The sequence below is a fragment of the Sinocyclocheilus anshuiensis genome, unplaced genomic scaffold (assembly GCF_001515605.1).
Source record: "Sinocyclocheilus anshuiensis isolate Anshui unplaced genomic scaffold, SAMN03320099.WGS_v1.1 scaffold1569, whole genome shotgun sequence".
Taxonomy (NCBI): domain Eukaryota; kingdom Metazoa; phylum Chordata; class Actinopteri; order Cypriniformes; family Cyprinidae; genus Sinocyclocheilus; species Sinocyclocheilus anshuiensis.
Genome location: NW_015540100.1, coordinates 53,059 through 63,819, shown reverse-complemented (window position 1 = coordinate 63,819; position 10,761 = coordinate 53,059). Strand labels below are relative to the sequence as shown.

Here is a 10,761-nt window from a genome sequence, read left to right as displayed (position 1 = left end):
TAGAGAGAAGCATTGTATTACATTTATTATATTTTACTTAACCTTGATGAAATCTGTCTTGGGAGTGTGCAGGGAGACTTCGGATATAAAAACGCAGACTTGTTAGAAAATGTTTACTCAATGAAATCATGGCGCGGTGGCTTCACTTGTTATGTCTTAAGGAATTCAGTTTTATATTAGTAGTTGTAGCCATTGCAGCGTGAAGTCGTCTCAGCCATCACCGCGGGAGAATGTGTCCGCGTGGACGCGCATTGTCTACGCCGGGCGTAGTCGCGCCTGATAGTAGTTTCAGTTGGTGCAACAGGTGTAAATATTTATCGTAAAGCAGGACGTTGCAAAGCCCAGCGTTTTTACGTCTGGCTGGTGCAACCGGCCCCTGTTATTTTCATGTACATTAGATTCTCCAGGATCTCTTGTAGCCTCTAGCTCGTGCAACAGGCCCATGGGCATGCTGTCACCCAGCTTCATGCAAACCTGAACTTCAATTTTTTCCCGGTCTCGGTCTGAATAATTTTTGGTCCCAAATTTGCATTAGTTTTTCTTGTAGTCCACTGTATGAAGAATTTCTGGGTATAAAATATCAGTTTAGTTTATTTTGCTCTCCTCACTTTACATAAATTAACTATAGTGTCCTGCACCCACTAATAAAAAAAATAGTGCTTTGCTCATCAGCTGGCGCAAATCAGCTATACAGGCGTTAATACTGAATGTTTTATATTCATTGCATACATATACTTCGTAGACATCTTTAATCTCTAATAACTCCATTCTGCTGTCTTGTTGTCTGTGTTTTTGTCTGAATACGGCACTTATCACATGCTGAGTGGTATCGGCGTTTGGTATCGGGGCGTTTTAACGAGTACGAGTACAGGAGACCAGTATCGGTATCGGTGCATCCCTAGTTAGAACGCTTGGTTGAGTGCATCAGAGAAAACGAAGAAGAAGAGCTGCTGTAGCGTCTATAAACATAATACATATTACCGTTGCACTTACCTGTACATAATAAATGCAGTTATTTTTAAGCGGTTGTTGGCATCGTATCTAAAACGTGATTTAGCCACACACAAAAAAAACAATAGTAACGTTTCCACTCTAATATGTCTTGCAACATCCGTGCGTGCAAAGGTTCTGCACGATCCTCTTGTTCAATATTCTCTAGGTCTGAATCCGGCTCAGATTGATATGGCAATATTAATCCTTACAGTATTAGTTCACTTCCAGAACAAAAATGTTGTTGTTGTGTGTTAGTGTTTTGGAGGATGTTTCATCAGAGCAGTTATGTTGATAAGTCAGTATGAGATATGAGAGCGTTTCTCTGATCTGCTTGTGTTTGTGGGGGTTGTTGTTGCTGCTGGACTGCTGTCTGACATTCTTTTGATTTCTCCTTCAAGGATAAATGCAGAGCACTAATTCCGAGTATGGGTCACCATACTTGGCCACATGTCATGTAACTATAAAAGATTAATCATTCAAATAAATGTAATTAAATTAAATTTCAAATTGAAAGCCTATAGTCTTGTGTAGGTAGGGTTGTAAAGGGGTGGAAAACTTCTGGTAAATTTCCGGAAACTTTCCATAATTTCTGAAAATTCTTGGAAGCTTTTTGGGAAGTTTCTGGAATTATTCTGCCCTTTTGCAACCCTGTGTGTGTAGTGGATGATGATCTGTGTTCCTGGCTGCATTGTTTTCGGATCAAACCCTGAAATTTGACGTTCTCTGTGAATTCAGCTTCGTGTCGGTTTGTTGGCTCTGATTGGTTGGAGTTGATCTGACATCATCATCTGTCATTACAGACCAGTTCATGTGTGAAGACACTGGTGTGATTCAGTAATAGTTTATTCAGATCAGAACAGAAGCATTCAGGAATTCACAGTGGCTGTAGTGTTTATACTGAGGACAGACGAATGTTTATATTCCCAGTCGTCAAACCCTGATCAGAGATCAGCTCATTCTCTTCATTCAGAAAACTCTTTCATTGTGTTTGTTTGACATCTGTGCTTGTAACAGAGAAGTTTCAAAGTATACCTAACAAAAATAGCACTATGAGAATATAATATATAGATATATGTGCATCTATTATATATCGATTTGTTGATTATCACTACTAGAGCGAGAGACAGACAAAAGACGGGAGGTACGCGATGATTGTCTTACAGCAACAGCGTTTCAGAGTGATTGACGTCCAGTTTGTGTAGCTTTTAATCAGTGTGACGCATATAAACATGTTCTGCTGACGGGGAATCAGGAACTACAGGATGGCTGCAATGCCCTGTGCTCGCTCCACTGCGGTCTCTGAGAGGTGCAGAGGATTGTGGGTAGGGGAGGCTCAGGGCCGCTCCAGGAACCAGATCTCGTTCTGCCGGTGGGCCGCCGCGGGGTTGGTGTATCCAGCCACGATGTAGGAGTCGCTGATGCAGACGGCCGGACGCTCCAGAGCCTCAGCCAGACTGCTGATCTCGTGGATGATGGTCAGCTCGTTAGTGGCGCCTGTGAACGGCCTGAGTCACATGACACAGGAAAGACACAAGTTCAAAACCAGTTCAAATCATTTCGACTCGTCCCTCAGTTAGTCATGTTTACCGTAGTACACTTACCGTGGAGGTCTGTGGGATTCAGATGATTAAGATTGTTTATTTATTTACATTAATTCCCTCAACAAATGTAATTTTTATTTAAGAACCAGGAACCATTTTTATAATATGTAAGAGAATTTTAAAAAGTCTTATTTCTAGACCTTGCAGCTGCGTTTTCCAAAAGCAGTGCTTTCAACAATCTACTTTTGGGGAACATAGGTTTGGACATTTTTTTATAATGAATATACATTCGAATAAAATATTTTTAGGAGAAATTGCTGGGAAATGTTCACTTGTGAGTGAACATTTACTTAAAAAACCTATAGTGCATAATCACAAACAAGTGGAAAGTCATAATTTCATTATTGAACACTGAACAGTCAGTTGTTGAATCTCTTGAAATTGCAGAATTTATTATTTTATTTAATTATTATATATCACTTCTAGTTTCTGTTAATTAAACAAAACATTATTTGAGCTGTGAATCATCCAAATTGTAATTTTGAGGTGTAACTGATATATATTTACATTTATGCATTTAGCAGAAGTAGCCCCTCTAGAATTGTTTTAGAAGAGTAGAAATTCCTAAGAAATTGAGAAATTTATTTAAAAAACCTATAATACATGATCACAATCAAGTAGAAAAATCACTGAACAACATCTTCAGAATTTATTTTAGTAGAATTATAATTACTATTTTTTGAATGCAATTATTATTATGATATGTAATGAAACTGTAAAGAATACCGTTATTTGAGCTGTAAATGGTCTGAATTGTCATTTAGAGGTGGAGATTTATTTATTGTCAAGTCACATTTATTTCTATAGTGCTTTATACAATACAGATTTGAAAGCAGATAAACAGGGATAACAGTTCATGTGAAGCAGTGTTGACTGGTTTTACAGATACATGATTAGCTGTTCTTCACTCATTGATGCATCCGCCAGATGCTAGTTTTATCCAAAGCAACTTACACATTAACATTTCCTCAGTTCTTGCATTCCACATGACCTTCAGTGTAAGTGCATTACTGTAATCGTGCTTTGTGTCGGTATTAATGAACGGAGGAAGCAGTGCAGGTTGTTTCTGTGTGTTTCTCACCGGGTGTAGATGATAGCTGCAGGCCACTGCTCGATGGTGATCTCTGGGTCGTACGGCCGCGGCGGCTCGCTCTGGTGCAGGGGGGGCAGGTAATACGCTACGGTCACGGCCCGCGACAGAGTCCTGTGCATCTCATTGGTGCGCACCACCGTCACGATGGGGATCGTCATTCCCAGATAACTGCCTGCGGAGAGAAATCAATCCATTAGACTGTAGTGAGAAAGTCTGACACGCAGCTGATCGGCTCTATGAAGAACATATTGCTAGTGCTGATGTTCACACAGAATGCATTTGTGCTGAAAAACACCAGATGTGGGAAAACAAGCTTGTGTGACGCCAGCTGAGCTTCTTTAACTCAAGCTCCTCGTACTTAGATGCCGTTTTATGAGAAAAAGATACGAGACACAACACAATAGTCAAACGCAGCTCTACACAGAAAAACGATGCAACGCTGTGCAGAACTACTACTGTATGTGTCTGATATGTGATGTTTGATGATGCCGTTTTCATTCACTGCTAATAATCATATATTCCTGCTGTTACTCTGACAGTCAGGAAGAGTTTGAATCGTCTGGACTTTTTGAGTCAACCTCTAAAACTGAATGTCTGCATTTTGGATAAGAAATATTGTGCATTTTTCATATTTTATATTATTTCTGGACATGTTTAAGACAAGCTTGTACAATATTTGGCTTCATATTTCATGCATCGTTTTTTCTGCAAAGATATTTGACAAGTGAATTTGTTTTACGTTTATACCATGTTGAACTTCACGTGTGCTACACTTGCAACAGAACTTTCTTTAACCTGATGGTTCATAAAGAGAATGTTACTTGAATTGTGTTTTAGTTATGCTATTAAGTTCAGTTAAAAATGGAAAAAATAAAAAATCTAGATTTTATGTTTTATCATATGGCCCAGCCCTAGTCTGAGTCTGGAGGAGGAGTTGAGTGTTTGTGTGAGTCTGGTTGAGTTGAGTGTGTTTATGGACCTGCTGAGTTCTGCTGGCAGATGTATCTCATGATCTTCATGAAGCCGTAGCAGATGCTCTGTTCATACGTGTCCTCGTGAACGGTGATATAGGCCCAGTGCGCTTTCTCATAGTGACGCTTCTCGAACACCACCTCACCGCACTACAAGACACACAGAGTCAGAACCATCCTAACCCACCACAGCAGAACTGATCAAACACATGCAGATACACCAGAGAGGATTTGGTTTGATGTGATAGTTTGACTTTTTTAACCCTGAAAGGGGCGACGTATCCTGGGGGATACAAACATCTGAGAAGCTGTGGGGAGAAGCAGTGAAAGTGTAGGTCTTGTGTCTTGGTTTCATGTTGAAAGGGTGTTTGTTGTGAATATTTAGATGAGGTGACTTTTGTTTCTACATTCGTTTAGCTCACAGGAAGCATTTAAACCTGCACAGGGCTCTACAGTGCGACCATTTCAGTCGCATTTGAAATTTGCGACTGACCCGATCATCATACTTGTGATTGCGCTCAGGGGAGCTTCAAATGTTTCTACGTGTCGGATGCTTCACATAAACACTGTACCTATTCACAGCTAACCTACTGACAGATTTTGACTATGAATATACTATATATCAATGTTTACCTATGCATAAATAAAAAAATAAAATAAATTAAAAAATAAAAATGTAAATGTGATAATGATTTAATACAATAAAATTAAATAAACAATAAGTTAATATTAAGTGACTTACATTGTCTGACTATAACACTATTGTCTGATTTTGCTCTATTTCGTCGTCGAAAATAGTTTAAAACAAAGTCACAAAGTGTTTTGTTTATGAATGAACGGGCCTTTTTAAACGAATCTAGTGAGTCAGTGATTCAAGTTCAAGTTGAGCTTTATTGTCATTCTGCTGCATGTGGGGACGTACAGTGGAACGAAATGTCGTGCCTCACAGGACCACGGTGTTACATAAATACAGGCATACAACAATGAAGTAAAACAGTAAAAACCTATACAGTAAAGCAGTAAAAACCTATCTGTCACATCATCAATGCACTTTTTGATGTAAGCACTCACAGTTTCAGTGTACTCCTGCAGGTCTGTGTGGTTGTTGTAGGTGGCTGCCTCTTTAAACATGTTCCAGTCTGTGCACTGAAAGCAGCACTTCATGATTACCCATTCATAAAGAGTCACTTGATTCGTTCCTGAATGAATCAGCCGTTCTAGTGAGTCAGTGATTCATGATTACCCATTCATAAAGACAGTCACTTGATTCATTCCTGAATGAATCAGCCGTTCGAATGAATCAATTGAATGAATGATTCAATGATAAAATCAGTGACTTGTCGCCACCTGCTGGCAGTTTGCCTTTGATTGGTAACTTATATTTCTTATTCTACTTGTTCTTATTCTGTCGTTTTAATTACAATTTTTAAAAAGCTTATAAAATATAATTATTTTTTTTATAATTTGACAAAAGATGACATACTTTTAATAAAGTTAGAGGGGTCAAATATCACCTCGTAATGGGATGGCTACTTTTTGATACAATTTTGGATTATTGATTAGAAGGTGCTTCTAGAATTTTGAATGTGCTCCTAAATTTTTTAAGTTAGGAGCACAAGTGCTCCTAAATATAAAAGTAAGCGTAGAGCCCTGCTGCATGGCCCCTGTAGTGAGAAATCTACTCACCCTCTGATAAAAGTTGATCTAGTTCATATTTACACACGTTGGAGGGGACTTACCTGTTTAAAAAGCTGTTGTTCAGCATTAGCTTATTAGGTTTACATTGAAATTTTATTAAATGCTTACATTTTTTTGTAATCCGTCTCATTAAAACAAATAAAAAATAAAAACATATATATAAACTCTGTGATTTTGCGGCTTGTGTTTTAGAAAATCAGATCTTTTTGTAATCTTGACAAAACATATCGTTGGAAAGGTCTGATAGTCGAGGTTCCATATTTATTTTATTTATAGAGTTTGGGTGTAACCCAGAGGTTATTTCTGGTATAGTGCCCAGACAAAATCTCACAGGAACCACAATTGTTGTGATATCAACTTCAAATTTGGAACACAGCTTGGTTAACATTTGGCGTTGATTTTATAGCAATTTTAGAATGCAACATATTTTATAAAATATGTATTTTATATAAAATAAAAAGTATACTACATTATCTTTACTGTAAACTTCAACTTTTATAACTTTTTTCACTTCAGCAGTAATCTGCAATGTGTCTTCTTTAAAGAGACCAACCTTAAGTCTGTATTCCAAAGCGTTCAGGAATTATAACCATGTTGTAACAAGCATTGACAAACAAATATTCTGTTTTCAGTTAATAAAAAAAAAAAAAAAATTAATGAAATTGTATTGAGTTCCAATAAGATACATTAATTTTCTGATGTCTCTTTATGGTTTTGCCCTTTTTAGGGTTAAATCTATTTGGCAAATTATTTATTGAATCAATTCCGAGAAATAAATGTTGACTTTAAGCTGTGCTGATATCTTGTGTGTTTGATGTTGATTAGATTGAAATGCTCTTCTAGAACACATTTTAATGATTGACCAGCGCTCTGCAGCACATGCTGATGCAATTCAGCTTCTGGAGATTTTCTTAAGCTAAACACGACATTTCATAATATGCATCATATTTGTCACATCTAATCCATTTTTTATCCCATCAAATGGCATTTTTGCCTCCAGCTCTGGTTCATTTCTGACTTTCATTGAAAGTGTCAATTAATGGAAGTAGGTGGAGTCTAATGATTTCAGCAGCCAATCAAACAGTGACTTGATTTAATTGTCCTCATGTCAGATTTAATGGCACATTCACGCAGCTGCGTTTGATCACATGCATTACTCGTATTGATGATTCTGTAGGTGTGTCTCTAAACTGCTAAACTGTCGCGTTACAGTGTGTTTGATTCGTCAGCTGTACGCACCTTCTCCTTGCGTGTGATGAGCGTGTAGGGCACCTGCTCCCGCGTGTGTGCGCCCTCGTTATTGGTGGTGATCTGATGGATGGGTTCAGCCATGTCTGTGGAAGATTGACATCAACGTTCAGCTCGGATTCTGCTTCATCACACTGATGAAGTGTCATGATGTTAGGTTTTGGCTGACATTTCTTCCCGCTGTGAACTGATCACGAGGGGCTCTCTGGCACATCTGCCCCGCGGGACGCTAACGAGCAGCGACAGCAAACACTTCAGTGCATCATCAGTCAGTTTACCCAGAACCCTCAGCGTGGGTGAATTCAGGGCTGATGGGATTCAGATTTACACATCAGTCGTCACGTACATATTGACAGATGAGATATACAGTAGTGTGAGATACTGTAAATACAGTGCCATGTAATTTTTTTCTCAAGGAGCACATGTGCTCTTAATTTGAAAAATTTAGAAACACATCAGGAACTTTAGGAGCACAATAAAAAATCTATCAAATAATGTTTTTCCTTAATAAAAGGATATGATGAGACATTACCAAGCTAAATTAATTTGAATCCAAAAAGTACACTAGGTTTTTAGATATTTCTACTTCAAACTGTTTAATTAATAATTAGGGGAACTAATATTTTAAATGGAGAATTCTGCATTTAATTGTGTACTGATGTGATACGGCTAATTGTGTAAACAAAATACTAACAACAGGCTGAAAAAAATACTGCATAATGTGGGACCTTTAATATAAACAAGCTGGAAATACACAGACTCTTATTTTGAAATGTTGTATTACAATTTTAGTTTTCTGCCCCTAGACTTTAAAAAAAAAAAGACATTTTGTTACATGATTTAAGATATTTAATTCCTGTTGCTTCATAATGAACTAGTGTTCATTTATACAACTTAACACATTAGTATGTGTAGAAATTAACATTAATGAATTGTGTTCTTTGTTAGTTCATGATCCAATCATGTTAACAAATTAAATCTTACTCTAAGGTTTATATTTCAGAGAGTTTTTCTGTTCTTCAGCTGCAGATGGTATTGGAAACGTGCTGAACGCATGAAGAGCGATCAATAGTGACTCGTGTTTGAACCTTATTGTAATGCGAGCGCATGTTTGCTCGTCACGTGTGCAGTCGTGTAAAGCGCTTTACTGGACTGGATTTAGAAAGGCATTGGTCTGGACCAGACGAGCCTGATAATCTCTGTGAGATCTCCGCTAAAGCTCAGCGCTGCGCCACAAACACACGTCACCTGGTTTACAGAACAAACCCTTCACAGACGGAGTGTTTAGCAGTGCGTCCGCAGGATTCCAGTGCTTCATGATGATTTTATGAACTCTCACACATACTAACAGCTGCGTTCGATAACATGCAGCGTCCTGTGATGATCTGTTGAACTGGGTCACACCGCGTGAATCATGGGAAAATCCTGCCTGGCTGAGAGTCATGCACACACATGCATGAGCGCACACCAGTCTCAAAACAAAACACTACATGCAAAAACAAAACATGGAGATTTTGGGCTATTTTGCTTCTGTATCATTCAGACTAGTGGAAAGAAAACATCCAAAATACATATCCAAGTGTTTATTTTATTGCACTTTATCTATTTGCGTGTGTAGATTCCATATCCTCTTGCATACACCAAACTGGCTATTTTCATCTATAGTTGTGGACTCTAATATAGTTATCGTTATATTTATCGTTATTGTTCCTGGTGTGATGCGCCTTTAGTTGCAGTTTTGTCGCCTGTCGCTTTAAATGCTCGAGCGCTTTATAGCAGGATGGATTCTGATTGGCTGTCAGTGTTTTTATTATTCATGTGCTCCAGAACTCGTTCTGAAAATGATTGCAATGATATCATACTTCCGTTTCCTCGTTGTTTTTAATAATCAAATATTTTGTGTGTGCTAAAACCAACATCCACTATAGAGAGTGAAGTTGAATTGACTGTTTATTCTGTACTGTGTTTTATACCGATATGAGCCACAAGAAGCCATGGAATAAAAATGTAATTGAAACTTTTATCTTACAATTCAGATTTTTCCTCAGATTAGTTAGTTTATATGCAATAAACAAACTCGTAATTGCAATTTTGACTTTTTCCCTCATAATTCTGAGTTTACATCCCGCAATTCTGACTATTTTCCTCGGAATTTTTAGTTTTATCTCGCTCTAAAGTCTGAATTGCGAGAGATAAACTCAGAATCATTTTAATGTTTATTTCTGCATTCAGTAGCTGACTCGAGCTTCCTCACACTATGAGGACTATTCCTCTGTGCTGCTGAAAGAGTGAAACTAAAGCGTGTCGGTCTGTTATCTACACTTAACAGTCAGCGTGTCTCTGCCGCCTACTTAGACAGCATATGTGCGCTTGAGTCGCGCTCCGCCGCGGGTTTGGGCTGCTGAGGGGAACGACCGTTAAACTGGCGCGAAACTCCGGCGCTGAGGCGGCTGTGGTTTGAGACGCGCCCCGCGGTTGTTGTGTTTGTACCTGTTGGCACCTCCACCTGGTGTCCGCGGGCCACATCCCTCCAGTACTGCAGGAGCCTCCTCTGCTGCTCCTCCTCCTCCTCCTCCTCCTGCTCCTCCTCGGGACTGTCTGACAGCTGCTCCTCCGACACGGACTCCAGATCCTCCAGCGTGATCATACCACCGCCGCCGCTGCTCAACCGACACCCGCCGCGGTCCATCGCCGAATCCACTGACCGTCGATACTGAAAGCCTCACGCTTCACCTGCGCTTACACGGATCTCGCCGTCATGCCCGCGAACCGCAGCTATCGATCGTTAATCTCGCGTTATAACTGCGTTCGGTTCGTACGTGTTGTTTCGCAGACGCGACGGTCGTGACGTACTTAAGGGCAGCGTCGCGGTCACGTGACCGCATAAGCTCCGCCCACCCAGCGCAGAGTTTATAAAAACATCAACACCCACAGCTCTGTAATAAACGCGCATATGAAAATAGTACAGTATGTGTTCATGATTCTAACTAGCAATCGTGTTTTCAGATTATACATGTATATGAATGAAGAGGAGATTGTGACTGTGTTTTTCCTGATAATCTACTTCAGTGTGTAGAAAAAAACATCTCTTCCATCTTTATTTGACCGTCTAACTCTATCACTCTCTATTCTAATTCTATTTTATCTATTTGTTGAC

General features: G+C 39.1%; 2 protein-coding genes across 10 annotated transcripts in view; one reads left to right on the top strand and one right to left on the bottom strand.

Annotated features, from left to right (window-relative positions):
* The window catches only part of fancm (FA complementation group M), a 51,998-nt gene that overhangs the window by 5,973 nt on the left and 35,264 nt on the right, over positions 1 to 10,761 (top strand). The window lies entirely within an intron of this gene.
* Positions 1,790 to 10,511, bottom strand: soul3 (heme-binding protein soul3). Its single transcript, XM_016484441.1, has 5 exons — positions 10,095 to 10,511; positions 7,596 to 7,690; positions 4,667 to 4,808; positions 3,676 to 3,859; positions 1,790 to 2,498 (listed from the first exon to the last, which is right to left on the bottom strand). The coding sequence occupies exons 1-5, from the start codon at positions 10,291 to 10,293 to the stop codon at positions 2,327 to 2,329; spliced, it is 792 nt and encodes a 263-aa protein (XP_016339927.1). The 5' UTR covers positions 10,294 to 10,511; the 3' UTR covers positions 1,790 to 2,326.

What these genes read in the sequence shown, in the direction of transcription:
- soul3 (XM_016484441.1), bottom strand. Translation starts at nt 10,293, where the DNA reads ATGGACCGCGGCGGGTGTCGGTTGAGCAGCGGCGGCGGTGGTATGATC. An exon ending in CCAGGTGGAGGTGCCAACAG is followed by an intron (nt 7,691 to 10,094) that starts GTACAAACACAA and finishes AATCTTCCACAG; the next exon opens with ACATGGCTGAACCCATCCAT. An exon ending in GCAGCTATCATCTACACCCG is followed by an intron (nt 2,499 to 3,675) that starts GTGAGAAACACA and finishes CATGTGACTCAG; the next exon opens with GCCGTTCACAGGCGCCACTA.